Source organism: Emys orbicularis, chromosome 1 (genome assembly GCF_028017835.1).
Source record: "Emys orbicularis isolate rEmyOrb1 chromosome 1, rEmyOrb1.hap1, whole genome shotgun sequence".
Taxonomy (NCBI): Eukaryota; Metazoa; Chordata; order Testudines; family Emydidae; genus Emys; species Emys orbicularis.
In genome coordinates, this window is record NC_088683.1 from 76,656,279 (window position 1) to 76,677,040 (window position 20,762).

The 20,762-nt window shown below is 42.0% G+C and overlaps 1 protein-coding gene across 1 annotated transcript in view; it reads left to right on the top strand.

Moving 5' to 3' along the window:
- The window catches only part of OTOGL (otogelin like), a 144,567-nt gene that overhangs the window by 68,826 nt on the left and 54,979 nt on the right, over window positions 1-20,762 (top strand). Inside the window, exons 26-33 of the mRNA XM_065403324.1 lie at window positions 662-816; window positions 1,316-1,451; window positions 3,508-3,627; window positions 7,922-8,038; window positions 10,824-10,980; window positions 12,868-12,894; window positions 17,891-18,058; window positions 19,842-20,120. Coding sequence (XP_065259396.1) covers window positions 662-816; window positions 1,316-1,451; window positions 3,508-3,627; window positions 7,922-8,038; window positions 10,824-10,980; window positions 12,868-12,894; window positions 17,891-18,058; window positions 19,842-20,120 — 1,159 coding nt within the window. The remainder of the gene's footprint in view (window positions 1-661; window positions 817-1,315; window positions 1,452-3,507; window positions 3,628-7,921; window positions 8,039-10,823; window positions 10,981-12,867; window positions 12,895-17,890; window positions 18,059-19,841; window positions 20,121-20,762) is intronic.

A 20,762-nucleotide genomic window follows, 5' to 3' on the forward strand; every position in this document is an offset into this window, starting at 1 on the left:
CCAGCGGTGCCAGACAGGGTTCAAGCCGTGGGCAACAGCCTCCTCAGGGTCCCCCTGCAGGGTTCCAGTGACAGGTAACAGTCTCCTCAGGGTCTCTTTGCAGGGTTCCCACGACAGGCAACCGCCTCCTTAGGGGGGCCCTCCTCAGGGTTCCAGCGACTTTGGTAGATAATCTCACTATTGCCTACCACAAATCTGACAAATGGTTGGTAGAGTTCTTGTTTTTGAAAATACAATAGCAACACGTTCTCAGACTGCATGCTTTTTAAAAATTCCTTTTCATTGTTGTTGATAACATAGCTAGACTATGATTACCATATCGTGCTAAAATATTTGATTTTTTTTCTGTGTACAGTCAATTTTTAAAACCTAAACCAAACTTCTATTTAGCTAAAAATCTAATTTTAGGCTAGGCTAATCCTCAAATTGTGAATAAAGTCCTCAATAATATAAAATGACTGAAAGATGGATTTAATAGTTCTTTGTGTTTAACTCTAAGCTTTGAATCAAAAGAAGGTACAATACTGGATTTAAAATCCCTTTCTTTGATTGATACCTCTTTACATGGCTTTTCAGTTTAAGATGTTTAAGCTGGAATTTATCTGCTGAAGTGAAATGTAATTGTATTTGTAAATAAAATGATTTTTTCTTCATGTTGCAGAGTACAGACAACTCAAATGTATCTGTAATTGCCCAGAACAAGAAGTGCTTTGACAATGACATTGTTTGCTCTAAGAGCGTTTTGATCTCTGTTGGAGACACTGAGATTTATTTTAGTGAACCTTCTGACAAACAGGTTAGTTGTTCTCTTTCCTTGTTTGGATGACCCTTTAAAGTACATGTCTGAAACACACAAATTTAATTTATTAAACTGAGTCTCATTCAATCTAAAGTATCAAAAACATCCAAGCTTGATGTAGCTTGAGTCCCCATGAAAATTCTGTTTGTTCACTGCTTTTTCAAGCCCCCTTTCCCTTTCCCCTTCTACACCCATATTGGTCCCACTGGGAAGAATGCTTGGCTGCTGCTGCTCCAATGGAGCCAAGGAGTTTTTGAATTCATTTGTTTCTGTCCATGTGCTTTTATGACGGAAGGCAGCATCTGAGCCAAAATAACTACAAATAAAATAAAAATTCTTAAAACAAAACAGCTGAGGCAATGCTCCCTAGTTGCTCGATAACATGCTAGGGTTAAGCTATACTTTAAAATACTCGTTGGGCTAGTTATTAGTTGGCTGTATGTCTTGGTTGAATGCATTATAGAATTGCTGTTGTAGATCTTTCACAAATATCCATTTCTGACAGAGGACCGCAAGGGGACGGGAAAAAAACCCAACGTATCAGCTTTGGAAGGCTGGATATTATACAGTGGTACACTTTCCAGAACAGGAAATTACAATCCTGTGGGACAAGAAGACAACGATACATGTCAAAGTTGGACCTCGGTGGAAGGTGAACCAAATTGTAAACTTGATATACAATGTATTTTATATTACAAAGAGGTTCATTCATACTGAAAGAAATACAGTGTGGGGTGGAAATATGGGGAGGCCCTTGGAATTCAGTGTATTAACATTTTATCTTTGGGCACTTTTGAAACCTGGTTTAGATCACAAAGCAAAGATGGATCCAAAGCAGAATATTGGATATAAACTCCTTGAACTTGGATTTCCCCCCCCCAGATACAAACCTCATAGCTGAGGCCATTATGTGGTCACAAGTTCTATGACTTTGATGGTCTCACTCTTGGTGTATATTTATCAATAATCTAAAAACCTTGGCACAATTTAGCAGAATTCAGCCCAATACATTCTGCTAAGAATCTCAGCTGGTATGTTGCAGGTCAAGTAACAGCAACATTTATAGCAACATATAAGAAATTGAATGCTGGCTGCCTACACTATTCCTGGATTAAGCTAGCACTGTCATTCTTTAACTCTCTTAAGCAATAATAAAATGAAATTATCTCAAACTGAGAAAAATAAATACAGGCCAAATTGTGATTTCATTAGGAGTTCTTGAGGAATAAGTTACTATTTGGCATAAGCAAGTGTGTCCGAATCTGGCTTTAAATGAGTAACAAGTACTCGTAGAGTCTGAGGTTTGCACTAGATATTGAAATCAATATCTTTGCTTGTCTTCTAACTGTAGGAGTGTTACATTGGTAAAGCTGCTTTCAGTCAGGTTATTTTAGTAATTCAAAGATGTTTCAGGTAGTAGCACGAAGCATACTGTCAAGATGCTTTCAGTGCTCCAAATGCAACTGTTGACTTCTGTGGAATAATCATTATTGACTTTGTTTTTAATTGACATCCCTGGTAATACATTCCACTGCTCTCCTGTGACATTCAGGTATTAGTGTGACCCAAATTAAGGCGAGAAGAGACTGAGATGATACAGTTGTAGAAGAGACAGCTCAGTTTATTACATACTCACATTTTGGGGTTAAAATAAACACGGGCAAACACCCAGCCAGGGAAAAGGATCTAGAAAAGAAATAGGAGACACTCTCTGAGCGCCTACCAAGGGTATGTTTAAATTGCAGTCAGAGGTGTGACTTCTGCACATGTAGACAAACCAGATCTAGCTTTGATCTAGCTATCTCCAGTAACAATAGCCGTGACAGCAGCACAGGCTGTACAAACCCACCCAGTTTCCTGGGGATGTACTTAAGTAGCTAGCCTGTTGCTGCTTGTGCTGTTCTATTCTGCTATTGTTATTCAGGCTAGCTAGATCCAAGCTAGCTCGGGTTTGTCTACACATGCTACAGTCACACCTGTGACTGGAGTGTAGACATACCCTCAGTGTCAACCATGAATGCACATGCTCAGAGAGGGGTTCTGAAGGGGCCCCTCAGCAAGAGGAGTTATAGTGCCCATACAAGGACACCAATACATCACACACTTCTCCCCCTCACACACACCTTTCTCAGAGACTTCAGCTCAACCAAGAAAGGGGCTGCAGTAGTAGGACCTAAAGCGCATGCCCCAATATTAAGAGTGCTACAGGTGACTGGCTTGTGCATAACTGTTGATATGAATGCCCTCGCTATTCTAACTTGGATATAGGAAGAAGGTCTTAATGATCATTATTTAGTCAGACTCCAATGGTTTGCGGTAATGTATCAGAACTTTTGGCTTTTGACTTGGATCGTACAAATGTCAGCTTTTAGAGGGAGTTTTGTAGAGGCCCCAGTCCCTTTATTCAGTCAGAAAGTAAAGATACATTCTGGGAAGCAGAAAATAGAATAACAAATGAAAATATAATTTTCTGCTTTTAAAACCTTTAGTTCGGAGGTCTAAATATAGTGGCACTTCAAATATCGTCAAAGTGTGAGTCAGGGTTATAATCACCCTGTAAACTTGATATTAAGGCAACATTAATTTAGTTTCTTCTCCCTTAAAACTATTTAAAAAGTAAAACCAAAAATGTTTGACCACTGTCAGTAATCAAACTGTAATTACAAACCAATCAAAAGATGTTTAAAAAATTTCAATTTATGTTTTAGGGTAAATTAGCAGGTTTGTGTGGAAATTTTGATAAATATACTTCAAATGATCTGACTACATCAAACAACATGGAAGTGAGAAATGCTCAGGTTTTTGGAGAGAGCTGGGCAATAGGACAGGTAAGTAACATATCTGTTCACCAACTTAGAAATAAACAGTATGAAAAGTTAATTACTGTATAAAAGAACATGTAAACATTTAGAGTGCATTTTCCAAATTGCCAGTCAAATCAATGCATGGGAGGGACATTTGGATACTTACAGAAGAATCTTTGTCTATAAACTTTATATGTGGTATAAAGATACCCCTGTATCTCAGTAAGTAGATGATGTTGAGTTTAAATGAAAAACCAAACCAAATAATTTTGGGGATGGTTTTTAGGAAACAAAATAATTGTTTTACAACAGAGTCCTGGTGCATGCTATAGTGATACCAATTTTAATATTAATATATAGGAAAAACTAGAATCTGCAAATTTCACATCTAGATCTGAACTTCCCCAAAGTTTGGGAATCTGGTATTTTGGACTGGGTCCAACTTTAAGAAATCTCTTGTTATTTCGTCTCCCATGTTAGAGGCCTCTGTTGAAGCAAGCATGTTCTGACTGTCAGAACTGTCATCTGCAAATCTTAGAATTTGCCTGCATGCAAATGATAGCAGGACAGACTATTTCCACAGTGTTGGGCTAGACATCTTGACTCTCTGGGTGCTGTGCCCAGAATGGCCTATGAAATCAGATTCAGGTTCACTCAGTGATTTTAAAAATGTGGTTTATAAACAAAGATTAATCTAGCAGAGAAGATGAGATCAAATGATGGTTGCTAGTAAAAGGGGCTGGGGTACAGGAAGCATCAGTCACCGGTTCTCTACAAGTCTATCTGGTTGTCTGAAATTTAATACATAACTGGCATTTAGGGTGACTAGATGTCCCGATATTTCGGTGTCTCGTTATCCGGCAGCACCGGTTCTCTACAAGTCTATCTGGTTGTCTGAAATTTAATACATAACTGGCATTTAGGGTGACTAGATGTCCCGATATTTCGGTGTCTCGTTATCCGGCTCATCCAGCAGGACTCGGCTTTTTTTTCCCTCTCTCTCTGCCAGCGGGCACCCCCCCCCCCCCTTTGTGTCCCGATATTTTCTTCCCCTCATCTGGTCACCCTACTGGCATTGCCTGGTATAGTTAGGAAAACCTTATTAAAAGGTCATCTCCCTGCTAAAGCAGAATTGTTCCTGAGAGTAATTTTCTAGTATTTTGTCCAGGCTAGTTTTAAAATTCTCAAGTGATGGAACTTCCATCGTTATTTCACAGCCTAATATATCTCCCCAAAGGGAAATTTTCCCAAATTTTCCCTTTCTTAATTTTCTTCAGTTACTACTTTGTTATAAACCTGTGTGTCACCAAAATAATTTCTTTCCCTCCTTTGTGTTAATGCCCCCAAACATTATAGACCAGGGGTCGGCAACCTTTCAGAAGTGGTGTTCCGAGTCTTCATTTATTCACTTTAATTTAAGGTTTCGCGTGCCGGTAATACATTTTAACGTTTTTTAGAAGGTCTCTCTCTATAAGTCTATATATTATATAACTAAACTAGTGTTGTATTGTAAAATAAACAAGGTTTTCAAAATGTTTAAGAAGCTTAATTTAAAATTAAATTAAAATGTTGATCTTGCGCTGCTGGCCCGCTCAGCCCGCTGCTGGTCTGGGGTTCTGTTCACCTAGGCTGGCAGCGGGCTGAGTGGGGCCTGCGGCCGGGACCCCGGCTGGCAAGGGTCCGGCAGCCAGAACCCCAGACCAGCAGCAGGCTGTGCGTGGCCGGGACCCCAGATCGGCAGTGGGCTGAGCAGCTCAGCCCACTGCCGCTCAGGGGTTCCATCCGCCGGCTCCTGCCAGCCGGGATCCCAGCTGCTGGACCCACTCAGCCCGCTGCCGGTCTGGGGTCCCGGCCCTGCCCTGGTTCTGGCCCTGGTTCTGGCCCTACCTTCTCCCTGGTTCTGGCCCACTCTCTTCCTCTCTCTGCTCTGAGCTGAGGTTGGGAGTGCACTGAGCACAGGGCTGGGGGTGAAGGGTCAGGAGCTAGAATGAGGGAGGGGGCTCAGGGTTGGGGCAGGAGGTTTGGGTGTGGGGCACTTACCTGGGCAGCTCCCATTTGGTACGAGGGGTGCAGGTGGGAATGTGGTGTGTGTGTGTGTGTGGGAGCTTCCATTTGGTGCTCAGGGTGGGGGTGGGGATGTGGGGGGGTGCATAGGGTGGGGGGGCAGGGTATGTGGGGGGTGCAAGAGTCAGGGCAGAGGGTTGGGGGCATGTGAGGGGGGTGCAGGTGTCAGGGAAGGGGGGGCTGGGTATTGTGGGGGTGCCAGAGTCAGGGCTGGGGTCGTGGGGGGGGGGTGGAGTCCAGCAGAGGCTGGGTGTGTATGAGAGGGGTACAGGGCTCAGGACAGGGGTCTGGGGTGAGTGCGGGGCACAGGGCACAGGCCTGGGGTGTGTGCGGGGCTGCGGGGCTCAGGGCAGAGGACTGGGTGTGTGTGTGTGTGGGGGGGGGTCAGGGCAGAAGGCTGGGTGTATGTGGGGGGGGGGTCAGGGCTCAGGGCAGAGAACTGGGGTGTGTGTGGGGGGGTCAGGGCAGGGGGTTGGGGTGTGTGTGCCCCTATTCCACCCCCCCTTCCCCAAGGCCCTGCCCCCTGCTTCTTCTCTGCAGACCCCGGGACTCCCATGCCCCATCCAACCCCCCCTGCTCACTGACTGGCCCCTCCAAAGACCCCCCGCCCCTAACCAGCCCGCCTGGGATCCCACCCCCTATCCAACCCACCCTGTCCCCTGACTGCTCTGACCCCTAACCACCCCCCGCCCCTGACAGACCCCGGGACTCCCATGCCCCATCCAACCCCCCCCGTTCCCTGACTGCCCCCTCCAGAGACCCCCCGCCCCTAACCATCCCGCCCGGGATCCCACCCCTATCCAACCCACCCTGCTCCCTGTCCCCTGCCTGCCCCCACCCCTTATCCAACCCCCCCGGACCCCTTACCATGAGGTTCCTAGCAGCATGTTCTGCTCCGCGCAGAGCCAGACACGCTGCCCCGCCCCTCAGAGCGCTGCGCGTGCGGTGGCATGGCTCCAGGGGAGGGGGGAAGGCGAGGGCGGGGCCGGTGGCTTGCTGCACTCGGCCGGGTGCTCCGGCCCGGGAGCGCGGACCCCACGGCTTGCCGCGCCGGAAGAGTGGGGCCATTTGCCCACCCCTGCATCAGGGTGTGCCTGGGCACCCACTGTGCGCACGCCTATGCTTCTGCCCCCTGCCCCCGTGGGTGGGGGGGAGGGAGAAGAGCGGGCCGGGCCGGGCAGGAATTTTAATGGCACGCTGCTCCGGCAGGCAGCAGTGTGCCATTAAAAATTGGCTCGCGTGCTGTCTTTGGCACGCGTGCCATAGGTTGCCGACCCCTGTTATAGACTGATATCATGTCTCTACTTAGCCAGCCAGTACATATTTTACTCTCTTTAATCTTTCCTCACAAGGAAACCACTCTAGTCTCCCTCATTATTCTTTCACTTTGTCAATATCTTTCTGGTAATGTGGTGGCCATAACTGAACATGATATTCTCTGTGCAGCTGCATCAGATCATCAGAAAAGAGATCATAACGTTCTGCTCCATGACGTGGTGCCTTTGCTTACACAGCCCAGCTTGCTCTGGCTATTTTTGGTGCTGCATACTGTTGCAAAGTCATGTCTAATTTCCTGTCTGTGATCAGCACTAGGTCTCTGTCACCATTGCTGCTTCCCAGATTTTTCTTTCCCACCCTGGTTACACACGTTGGATGAACCTGCATTCAGCAACTTGAGTGTCCTTTTGTTAAACTTTCCTGCCCATTTGTTTTTCATTTTGAAGGAGGAGATTCAAAAAGGGAGTTGAGTATCTCCGTCATTTTTGAGTTATCATGATGATCTTTGGCTCTTTGTTTTTTATGAGTTAATCTGTTCCTACTGCTGCTTCTTCATTTGGATATATAGGGCTAAATCATCCCTAGTGTGATGCCTTTTAAAGTCAATGGCAAAACACCAGGGATGGATTTGCCCCATGATGTTCTGTTTGTGATGTTACAATTGGTTGCTCTGGAAACGATTACACTGTGTCACAAATAAAAAAAAATGTCTTCATGTATGGAGCATGAAGCAGGAACATCTGAGTTCTTAAAAACAAAAAGCAAAGGTTATTTTTCATGCAAATGTTTTCAATTATAAAACACAGGAAAGGAGGGGGGCAAACATATTTGCTGTTTAACACTGCTTTCTCTGTTCCCTGGCAATGGGAGTTTTGCTATATCCCAAAAGTAAGTCTCTTGTAAAACAAAAAACAAGAACAAAAACATAGTTCATATAAATAGTTTAAACTCATTTTGTGTTTTTTTTTTTTTTAAGTGTAAAAGCCCAAATGAAACCATAAAGCCATGTGAGGTGCATCAGAGCAAGTTCCCCTATGCCAAAAGGGAATGCTCAATTTTGTACAGTGATGTTTTTGCCCCTTGTCGAAATGTGGTAAGTTTATACTTTATTAACTATTCAAAGATGAACATATTGATTCTGAATCTCTGGTAGCAAAATATTCAAGAGTCAGTAATTAATTCCTTGTTACAGTACAACTGGAAGCCATTGACTCAGCCCCCAGTGCTGCAAAGATTTCTGTGTGGGTGAACTCCTGTGCTTGTACAGAGCTCCTTGCAAGATTGGAGCCAAAGTCTGGATCATAAAGCTATAGGACAGTTGGTGGGATTTTCAGTATTATTAGATGTCATGGACATGACCCTCTTTCAGATAACGGAAAGTTTTGGGTTACCAGTTTGGAAAATCAAGTTTCTACTGTATTAGTGTATTTGTACATGATACGTACCTACAAATTTCTATGTTGTTAACTAAGTTTAAGACTACTCACATGCATCAAGGGATTCTGAAAATTTGATAACCACAAGTGTTAAATGCACATGATATGAGCAGTTGGAGACACATGTATAGCTTTCATCTCAGGTGGCTGTCTTCTGTCATTTGTCCTGCTCAATCTGTATATGAGGATGCTGGGGGAGAGAGTGAGAAGATTTGGATGTCAGAGCCATGATAAAGTAATTGACTGGCAACTAACCTTTTTATCAAATGTGTGGTGTCTTGGCTTTGCTGGTACCCGGCTAATAGGGGCTTGGATTACAGCAACTTGTCTAAGGCTCAATCCAGACAAGGTGGAGATGATGCAGATAGCTTGAGGAAAGTGTGACAAGGGAAGTCTCTGATCCCATTAATAAGGGTGTTTGCTGAGCCTTTATCAAATAGTTTGTAATCTGCATGTTTGTCTATTCAGGTGCCTTCAGTTACCAAAAGGGCCTTTTTACAGCTAGTTCGTGCTGCTGCAGTTTACTGCTATTGCTAGCCAAACTAGATAGATTAAAGCTAGCTCGAGTATGTCTACACATGCAGGTATGCTGGAACAATTTGTCTAGTGGGGGTACTGAGATCCATTGAACCAAACTGTAAATCCTGTAAATGATGGAAACCACTTCAAGCCAAGGGGGTGTGCCCCTAGTTCCAGCACCTATGTACACATGCTGCAATTACCCCCCTTAATTGCAGTGTAGGCATTGGTGCTTGCCACAGTTGTTCTTTATGACTTCTAGACATAACGAATGGTATCTCCAGATGGCCTATCAGAAACTGAATCTCTTAACTTTCAGGGCATGGTGTAAGGACTACCAATTTGGTCAGAAATTTGCCTGATGGAGCAGTTACAGTGTTGTACGTAGTTAAACTATGGAGTGAGTAGATTTACTCATATTGACATTAGCCAATATTTTAGGAATTTTTTGAGCATCAGCCTGTGATGAATATATTCTCAAAATATAAAATAGAAATAGAAATGGAATCCTCAGAAGGTAAACTTTTTTCTCTAAAAACAAACAAAAACTTAAGAATTCTGTTTTTTGTTGTGCACTCACTTTTCTCTATTTTACCAGTGTTTGGGATCATTTTCCAAACAATGGCACTTAAATTGCATTGGCAAAATTATGTTCACGAGAATTCACCTCACGTGCAAAACATGAAGTTGCATATCCAATTGCGTATTTGCATATGTACACATACCTTTGGTGTGCAACACATTTTGCAGGTGCAAGTACATTCCAGGTGTATATACCACTTAGACCTCATTGTTTGAAAATTTGGCTCATGGTGTCTTCATAGTTTTCGGTAAAGCAGCCATTCTGAGTTATTGATTGTGATACAATTTCTGTAGACCTAAAATGCGTTACCAATGATTGATTTAAAACTACTAAACTAAGCTCCTCACTGTTTAATATTTCCAGCTTTTAGAATTGCAGTAAGAATTTTTATGATCATTTAAGGTTGCCTCAGCCTGACAAAGGGTTATTTTATAATTCAAGTTGCAAAAATAATGCAGTAGTTTCTTTCTTTTTAAGTTTTAGAGTTCTGAACGGCATGGGGAAGCAAATGGATGTGTGGGCTAATGTAAATCTGGGGAGATATAAGACAAATGAGAGAGAAAATCTTGAAAACACAGAAATATTTTATTTTTGTTTCAATGACAACAGCTCCAGAAATGCAGTCACTTTTTCTCAGACATTCTATTTCTTGCCAGAGAACTACACTGATTTTTTTTTAAAGTAAATTAAATCGACTTGTAAAATTGCTCATCAAGCTCTTCCTTTCATGTTGTTAATATAAAACTACAGATGTTACACTAGATGGCAGTATTTGCCTTATAAGAATAGAAAATCACGAACTTTGGCTAAATGTTGTAGCCATTGCAAATGTTCATAATCACTAAATAGCAAGAGTGTTGGCAGGCGTACCACATGAACTTTATGATATACACTTTTAGTTTTCTAGACAAGCAACGTTGTTTGGGCAACTTGAAAGTTGTTCAGTGTTCTTCATCAAGACTTGAACACACTATTGGGGGCCTGCAGCTGTACAGTACTGCTATTGTTGGGAAGCACACCGTGTGCAATGGCAGACCTCCCTATGAAGACAATGACGTTACTGTGTGTGCGTGATTGTGCACAGGGGGTGGGGGGATGCTACTGCAAGATCAGTCAGTGCTAGCCTGTGTGGACAACTCTAGTTATACCTATGTTAAAAGATAAAGTAATTTACCCAGGCATTAGAAAATGTTCAGATTTCTATGACAGACTTTGAGGGTTGAATTCTGCTGTCGTTCTAAACACAGAATTCAATTTGAAATTGGTGGGAGTTTTGGTGCAAAGTGATGGCAAGGTGGGGCCCACACGTTCAATTGCTTTTTTTCCCCTTCACTTTTCAGATTGATGTGACTTCATTTGTCAAAAATTGCCATACAGACACATGTAATTGTAATCTTGGTGGGGACTGTGAGTGTTTGTGTACAAGCATTGCAGCTTATGCTTACAAATGCTGCCAGCAGGGTGCAGCAATTCATTGGAGATCTCCCTCTGTCTGTCGTAAGTACATGATTGATCATGTCCCCAGAAACCACAATAAAGAAACACCAGATTATCTGACCTTTTAGTGATTGATTTCTGTTGACACATAAGGAAAAAGAAAAGATTAAAGTTCTCATTGACAATACAAATGATCTGAAGTGGGATAGGAGAAGCTATAATATATATGTACTTCTGCTCTAACTTTTTCATGCAGTCCATGCATTAACAAGTTAGTCATTTAGAACTGGATTTACAGCCCTCTATAAGGAAACGGGCTATGATCACAATATTTTTGTATAGGTCCATCAATGGCTATTAGCCAGGATGGGCAGGGATGTGTTCCTAGCCTCTGTTTGCCAGGTACTGGGAATAGGTGACAGGCAGGGCCGGATAAACTTTGCTGTGGGCCTGGGGCTATTAGATTTTGTGAGGCCCCCATATACAAGTCTTTTTTCTAATTTAAAACAAAATGATCACAATTATGGCATCGAGGCTATTAACACTATACTAAACTTGCCTTTTAATTAACATAAAGCCATTTTGTGGTTACATTTCAGTTTTAAAACTGTAGACTATAGTTAAGTTAATTCAAAATAGCCTATTTCTTACCTTAGAACAGCTGTTACATTGGTTTCTTTCTGGGAGGGAGTTTGGGTGCAGGAGGGGGTGCCAGGCTGGGGCAGAGTGTTGGGGTGCAGGAGAGAGTGAGGGGTGTGAGCTCTGGGAGGGAGTTTGGTGCAGGAGGGGATTCTGACCTGGGGCAGGGGGTTGCGGTGCAGGAGGAGGTGTGGAGTCTGGGAGGGAGTTTGGGTGCAGGAGGGGATTCTGACCTGGGGCGGGGGGTTGGGGTGCAGGAGGGGATGCGAGGTGCAGGCTCTGGCCAGGAGGCGCTTACCACAGGCGGCTCCTGGCTGAATGTGCAGGGCTCAGGCAGGTTGCCTGCCTGCATGCTGCGGCCCCACGCCACTCCCAGAAGCGTCTGGCTGCTGGCACGTCTCTCACGTGTCTCCGCGCGCTGTCCCCACCCGTAAGTGCTGCCCCCACAGCTCCCATTGGCTGGGAACCAGCCAAAGGGAGCTGCGGGAACAGTGCTGGGGGCGGGGGCAGCGTGCGGAGACACATGAGAGACGTGCTAGCAGCCGGCTGCTTCTGAGAGTGGCGTGGGGCCACGACATGCAGACAGCCTGCCTGAGCCCTGGTGCGCCGCTGGACTTGTAGTGGCCCGGAGATTGCGATCGACTTCGCAGAGGCTCCAGGATCAACCAGTGATCTTGATCGACTGGTTGGTGATCACTGAATTGTATATAATTATGGATTTATTTTTGCGGGGCCCCCCTTAGCCCAAGGCCCTGGGCTGTAGCCCCTAAAGCCCCTGCGTTAATCCAGCCCTGGTGACAGTGGATGGATCACTTGATGATTACCTGTTCTATTCATTCCCTCTGGGACACCTGGTATTGGCCACTGTCGGAAGACAGGATACTGGGCTAAATGGACCTTTGGTCTGACCCAGTATGGCTGTTCTTATGTATACCTTTGTCCTTAAAGTAGCCTCCATATTAGAGTATGCTACTTTCAAACTCTCATTGTGAGTTTGCCATCAGATTTGACATATTTTACATCTAACTTCACTATGAAAAAAGTGTTCTTCAATGGATGATTCAGTAATGGGTATTTGGTGCTTTAAAACAGCAGTGCTGACACTTCCAATTGAATACAGATGTGTGTCTATTAATGATATCCTATGGAAATAGATCCACTAATTGAAACACATTAAGGAAAACAAAACTTTCTTAGATCAAAGTGAATTACCATGCTGTGACCTTGATTTACGGTGACTCAGGGTTATTAACAGATATGAATTTTGTTGATGGCGTTTAATGATGTATCTATTTTGTTCTCTTTCAGCTTATAATTGTGAATATTACAACCAAGGTACGTAGTATTTATGTAAAGAAAAATATTTCTCTATTGGATGCATCCTCATCTCTCAAAATAGCTTTATGAGCATTTTTATCATTATAATCCACACTGTTTCTTGCCATACCATATGACCCTCTGTATGCTAGAAGGAACCATATTTTGAAACAATAGTTTAAATATGGTTACCCTCTCAATTAGTTTTGTGCAGGATTTAGCTGCTGTTATGGCCAGGGCTTGGGCATGATTTTTGAAAACAAATTTTAAAAATGTTTTTCAAACCTTGCTTTCTCTAGTATAGCCAAGATTTATATGTATGTAGGAGGCCAAATCCTTCCCAAGTCAGGATGGCTTGATATTTCTCTGGTTAGTGGAAGTTAATGGTTTTTCAATAGTTCTGTTCTATGAACGTGTAAGATGTCTTGAACTATGCACCAGCAGCTCAGCTAGTTAGCAAACTGACACCTGCGGGACTTCCAAGGGTACTGAGACAATGGTTACATGGATACAGGCCTCACAGTGATTAGCTAAACCACTTGTGTCTGTCATCTGGGATGTAACTTGAGACATCCTGCTGTAAAAACACAGCCCTCCACCATAGCAAAGAAAAATCTCTGTTAACTGTAGTGGTCCTAGAGGTTGTCTCCTTTCTGGGCCTCTAGGCCCTGCAGTTGGATTGCATAGTAACAAACTCTTGAGTACATTAGACATTCTCAACCATTAGAAGGCAGCAGTGACATATGTTAGCCAGAACTATTGCATGTCCTTTTCAATATTTGCCCTTCCATGCTAATATCATGATGTAATTGTACTAGGGTGACCAGATAGCAAGTGTGAAAAATCAGGATGCTGGTAATAGGTGCCTATGTAAGAAAAAGCTCCAAAAATCGGGACTGTCCCTATAAAATCGGGACATCTGGTCCCCTAAATTGTACTGCTCTCTTGTAATCTGATCCCTTATTCCGAGGCAGGCTTTTTCCCTGTCTCACCAGCCTGGACTAGAGGCAGACTGTAACATTTCACTGAAAACAAGCATCTGTATATGTGTGTGCATGCGCCTTTGTCTTGTGTACTTGCCATGGTCTTTTAATCAGAAAAGTGTGGGTCAGGCTGCTGAGTTCAAAGTAGCTTTGGCCTATATAATATTTGCAAGGGCTCACACCAGATTTATAGATGAACCTAAAAATCTTCCCCTCCTCTACACCTTACTCCATTACGAAAGATATCTAACAATATTTTTTCTCTATATGTCCCATCTATTTCATGGGATTTCTCTCCTATGAAAGCCATGAAAGCTTTTTTGACAAGCATATTAGTTAGTCTCTAAGGTGCCACAAGGACTCCTTATTGTTTTTGCATACTATTCAAGGGATTCAAACTACTGACACATTAGTGTACAAGCTGTGTGTTTGATGTTGTTATATATACTTATTACCATTTTAACCTTCACCTCAGTGAACTGCCTTTGTAGACAGTGAAATTATAATTGTGTTTCTTACAAAATGAATAGTATCACTATATATTGCATCTCTAATGTTACTGTATTAAAATGAATCTAAAAAGATAATTGATTCAGTGTGAATTATAGCAAAACTGGAGATCTGAGCTTGTTATAAGCTTTCTGAATAGTTCGCACTCTTAGTAATTATTTCCTCGTTATAAAAGTTTTTGTACATGGGTGCATCCAGACAGGAATTGCTCTGACTCATTGAGAGGTTCTACTAAATCACCTGCTTGCACTATGTTAGCTTGGTTTATGTCCTGTTTATTTTATTGCTGGTGTTTCTGCTGGGTGATATTCTGTGATCTACGTTATGCTGGATGATAATATTGTTCCCTTCTGGTTTAAAAATCTAATAGCCCTGATCCTGCAAGTTGCAATGCGTAGGTGGACTGCTGCACCCATGCAGAGCCATGTTAACATCAGTGGGGCTCTGTTAGTGCATTGTAAAATGCAAGATTGGGGCTTATCAGTTTACTTCATATTAATATTAATAGGATAACAGATATTTTCTGTGAAAATATCATAGTCTTGGTACTTTCAAGAATGGCTCCTTAAAATGACAGAAATATTCATAACAAACTTCACCTTCATGACTTCATTTCTTAGAACTGCATGGCATGCTTCTTGGATCCTGGAATCAAGACATTACACAAACATTGAAATCTTGGCTAGATCCAGTGGTATCATTGCATAATGGTGTGTCATTACCCAGAATACCATCTGGACTGTTGAACAGCTGCGTCACCTCAACTCTCCAACCGGGGATGCCTTTTACACTGCTTCACTGCGAGAGCAACCACTCTTGGTCTGCTCACACACAGCCTCCAGCATGTAAATTACTCCCAGTTATACTGTATGAGTGCTATAGCCAGCCACTCTGCAGAGCAACACCAGAAAATTCCCAGTCCCGGATTTCCCCACCGAAATGTGCGTCTTTTACTGCCCAGCCCTCTCTTGGACAACACAAGCTCATATGAAGTCCGTCATTTTATTACTAGAAAATGATATGCACAAATCCTGTTATCTCCAATGGAGTTTCCCAAACACACTGGTCTAGGTAAAATAATAAAACAAGTTTATTAACTACACAAAGATAGATTTTAAGTGTTTAGAGGTAATGAGACATAAAAGTCAGAATTGGTTACAAGAAAACAAAAGTAAACGCACAGTGACTCACTGAGGGGAGTGGGCAGCTCACGCCTGTTTTGGCAGCAGGACCCAGCTGGGGTCCATCCCTCTGGCAGCTTCTCTGGTTTGACATGCGACTGCCACTCCCCACACAGAGCCCATCCATCGCCTGTGTCAGAACCTTCTTCTTACCTGACCAGGGGAAAGGGATATGCAGTAGGGAAGGGGGTTAGTGGGAGTTGTAGTGCCTCCTTAGCAGATCCATCGCACTAGATTATAGCTAGAGTCCTTGTGTTCTTCACAAACATGAAATAACACAAAAAATAAAATGAAAAATAACATATAAAACAAGAACACTCACCTGGCAGCAGCTGCTCCTATCCCATGGGTAGGGCCCTACTAAATTCACAGCTGTGAAAAATGCATCACAGATCGTGATATCTGGTCTTTTGTGTACTTTTACCCTATACTATAAGGTAAAAGTATACAAAATACACAGCTTTTCTCAAACTGGGGGTCCCAACCCAAAAGGGGATCACAAGGCTATTGTAGGAGGGTCATAATATTGCCACCCTTTCTTTTGTGTTGCTGCCAGCAGCACTTCTTTCAGAGCTGGGCACCTGGCTATCAGCCACTGCTCTCTGGCCACCCAGCTCCGAAGGCAGTGCAGAAGTAAGGCTTGCAATACCATGACCCTCCTACAATAGCCTTGTGACCCCCTTTTTGGGTCAGGACCCCCAGTTTGAGAAACACTGAGTCTTAAGGGCTTTACATGTTTATATTTTGCCATTTTAAAATACATATTCATGGTTGTTACAACACCATGAAATTCAAGATTTAAAAAATGCTATTACCGTGAAATTTACAAAAATGGACCGTGAATTTGGTAGGGCCCTACCCATGGGGATAGGCCTGGCTCCTTGCTCCTGCAAACTGATGCACACAATCTCAGAACAGCTCAGGTTTGGCCTGGCTGCCCTTCCCTTCTGATGGAGGGAGGTGCACAGGCAGGCCAAGTTTGAGTGAGTGATGCTGTGACCTGTTACTACTTTTTGGCCTGAGTGGCTAGCCAAAAATTCAGGGTCTTGCAGACTGTTCCAGTTATGAGGAGAAATTGATGATGCAGTCTGGTACCTTTGAGGCAATCTTGTTTGTTTGCAAAAAATGTAGAAAGTCCTGTTTCCCTGAACACAGGAGGAACCAAAACAAAAGATCATTTCTTTCCTTACAGCCCAAGCCTGCTAGCCAGCACCAAAACCAGATGCCATCTTTGTAGACTTCTCTCAGTGTCATACACCAGGCCTGTCCAGGCTGTGTCTGGTTTACTTCCTTTTATCTCTCTGTTTTTTGTCTGGTCTCTTTTCGAGTCTGTTCCTGTTTGGAGCGTGGTGGTTATGCCCAACAGCGTCAATTACATTTTGTGCAACCCACAGCAATAGCAAGAAGTGAAACCTTATAAAAAAACCTTTCCACCAGAGCAACATCAGCGTCAAATGTTTGCCTCATCAGTGTTCTTGTAGTTGACAGCTGTAGGTCAACAACTTGGAACTTCATGTCTACTTCCCTCTGGCCTTACTGGATAGATGCAGAGATCAAATTCAATGCCCACTGGGGAATAGTGGTATTACAATTCTTTCAATATTTTATTCCATATTTCATCATCTGTGTGTAAATATGACACCTTCAGTTCACCACCAAGAGTGGGGATATATAGAGGAGGAAATTTCATGAAGAACAAACCTGGGTTACTTACTAGTGAGGGTAGTTATCGAATATATCCATACTTGTCTTTCTTGCATCTCACTTGTTTAGAGTGTTTGTATTCTGGACAGGAAGTGAACTGGGGCGAGGGAATGTTGTACCTCTTGCATAAGATATGTCTACACTGCAGCTGGGAACATGCTTCCAAGATCAAGTAGACAGACACATGCTAGCTCTGCTGAAAATAGTGGTGTTGCTGGGGGTAGCACATAGCACAGGCTAGCTGTCTGAGTACAAACCCATCCAATCCCCAGGTACATACATGGCCAGCTAGCTCAAGCTGCCACTTGTGCTACGCCCAACTATGCTGCTATTTTTAGTGTGCAAACTATATCTATTTACTTGAACTGTGAATGTAGCTGCAATGTAGACATGCTGGTCTTAGATGCTGTCTTAGCCCGAGATTACATTGAGGCACATGGTCCCATTCTAAGTGAACTGCTTTTAATGGTTCCTGGGTTTTCTTATCTTTGTGAACAATTCCAAGTGTGGAAAAATAATTGATGGCAATATATGCCACCAATCATTGGTGGTAAGTAATTGAGGTTTTGCTTTTTTATATAAGTAATCAATAGATTTTTCCATTTGATTTTGTTTGTTCGGTGTTTGTTTCACTAGGCCTTGGAGAAGGACCATATATTTTGGCAAGTTATGGACAGAATGATACTGTTATAGGAGCTAACATTACCAGCAGAAAGCTATTTCCTTTGCCTAGAATCAGTACATATGAAAATGTGGGATTTAGTTTTATGATAACTCCCGGCCTTTTCAAAGATAAAGATTTATGTAAGTATACTCAATATTACAGTCATGACAAAGACTAGTTTTAGAACTATATATATGTATCAGTTACTCTGTTACTTATTTCTAAGTTTATTAGTTGTCTAAAGTATGCTACAATGATTTTTTTTTCAGTTTGTCCTTCATGGAATGGAATAGCCAGTTGCAAAACTGATTTTTCCTTACAGTTTCAAGAAGAAATATAGTGCATTTAAAATACACTCTTGGAAAAATTAACTTAAGGCTTTAATGCTAAATTTTGCAAGAATATATTTTAGAAATGCAGCAAGGTCCAAATGACAGTTTTTGTAAGGGAAATTTAAGTATCTTGTGCAACTAGAAATAGAAATGGTTTGCATGGGTAAATATGAAACATGAGATATTAAAAATGTTTACCAAAAGTGTGTGTGTCCCCAGTAATAAACCAATCACCTATGCTACGCTTATTAATATATATATCTTCTTCCTATTTCTGTTTGTTCACACTGTGTAAATAATTTAACGCTTTCTCTTTCATTCAAACAGTGACCTATGTAACCAAAAATGTTAATATATAAAAATATGTTTCCTTCTTTCAATCCCTTATATATCCTGCACCAGTGAATTCAATGGGAGATTTGCCATTGACATCAGTGGATGCAGGGCTCCTATCTATCACAGTTTGTGAAACCAGTATCTCCAAAAGGGCCGTCTCTGTCCTGAGATTTCAAATCATGTTTAAGAGAAATTGAGATATATTGGCAAGGGAGAAAATAAGCTTTTTGGATGACATTTGAAAATAAATGGAAAGGTGATGAAGTAGAAGGATGAATGAAGTCTAATGAAATTCTCCAGCAGATATAATATAGTACAGGTAAAATGTTGAGGTGACTGAAAGCTGAATTAAATCCATGTAATATATGGACATTTTTCAAATTACTGTTAGGGATGAGATAATATTTGGATGAAGTATGGAAGCTGCATATTTTTACCCATGTTATTTGAACCAAGTCTTTTTTGAGCTTCTCAAATGTTCAGAGAAGTGATTTCTTCACTTTTGATCTGTCCAGGACCAGAACAAGAAGTGATTAAATACAACTTTCCTGATGGCACTTCTGGCTGTGACTGGATGTCTCAGGAGAGAAGACTGTTCTCACAAAATGTGTACCCTGATTTTGCAGCCAAAAGAAGTTTGGACAAACTATGCTTACATAACTAGAGCTGGTGGGAAATTTTCTGGTAAAACTAAGAAAATGCCAATTCGGTAGAGTGAAGGGTTTAGCTGAATATAGCACAGATTTGATTAAACTTGTGTCAAAACGCAGCAGAGCACTGGGACTGTCTGTCTCTCTGCCTCTCCCTAGCTCCAGGGATGGGCAGCACCTCTCAGGCTCCCAGACTTGGTAGCTCAGTGGCGGGAGGCAGTGTGACCGGGCTCTCAGACTTTCTGGCAGCTTGTCCTGGAGGCAGAAAAATCCTGTTTAGGTTTTCCCAAAATAAAATTTTTCTTGAAATCCCATTTTGTGAAAACTTGCATGTTTTTTAATGTCTCATCTCACTTTGGGACAACACTTTTTCTCAAAAAGGAATTTCACTTTTTCAGTCAGCTCTATATGTAGCTGAATTTTCAGATTTTTATCTGAATTGAATTATGGGTCAGCATTGCTATTTTCTACAGAAAAATGGGAGAATTTTTGTGAAGAGCACTAGTTTTGACATAAACTACTCAATAGCTAATGTGTAGTCCATAGCCTCTGGTTCTCTGGTGTGATAGCCTACTCCTGATTGCTTTGTATTTTGTTTGTGACAGCTCTGTCTCTTGTTTCCCTTGAGTCTGCTGAAAGACCAAACTATTTCCTGTATGTCCATGACAATGAAACTGTTACTTTGGAACAGTGGGCAGCAAATTCTTCATTTCGTAGAAGAGCTACATTTTTCCACCATCAAGGCCTCTGGGTTCCAGATTATAGCGCGTTTGAACTTCACAACAAGAAAGGCTTTTTCATTATATTGACAGCTTCTGGCATTAAAGTGTCAAAGTATGATGATTCAGAAGAATTCAAACGTACAAGTAGCTTTAGCATTGAAGGTAAGTTGTACACGATCCCAAAGAATACTGTACAATTCTGTTCTAGTTGTCTTAAGAGGGGTACACATGAGTGCATCATCTTCATCAATAGTAGCAAATATTTGTACTGATTTCCCCTATTTGTTTTTGTGTTTATTCCCCTCTGTGTCCAGATGTTATTGATTTCCTATTTTTGAGGTCATGAATATTGCCTTGACAGCATAACTCACAGTCAAATATGTAATTATTTTTTATAGGGCTGTTGATTAATCGCAGTTAACTCATGTGATTAACTCAAAAAAATTAATCATGATTAAAAAAATTAATCACAATTAATCCCACTGTTAAACAATAGAATCCCATTTGAAATGTATTAAATATTTGTGGATGTTTTTCTACATTTTCAAATATATTGACTTCAGTTATAACACAGAATACAAAGTGTTTAGTGCTCACTTTATATTATTATTTTTATTACAAATATTTGCACTGTAAAATTATAAACAAAAGATAGTATTTTTCAGTTCACCTTGTACAAGTACTGTAGTGCAATCGCTTTATCGTGAAAGTGCAATTTACAAATGTAGATTTTTTTTTGTTACATAACTGCACTCAAAAACAAAACAATGTAAAACTTTAGAGCCTACAAGTCCACTCAGTCCT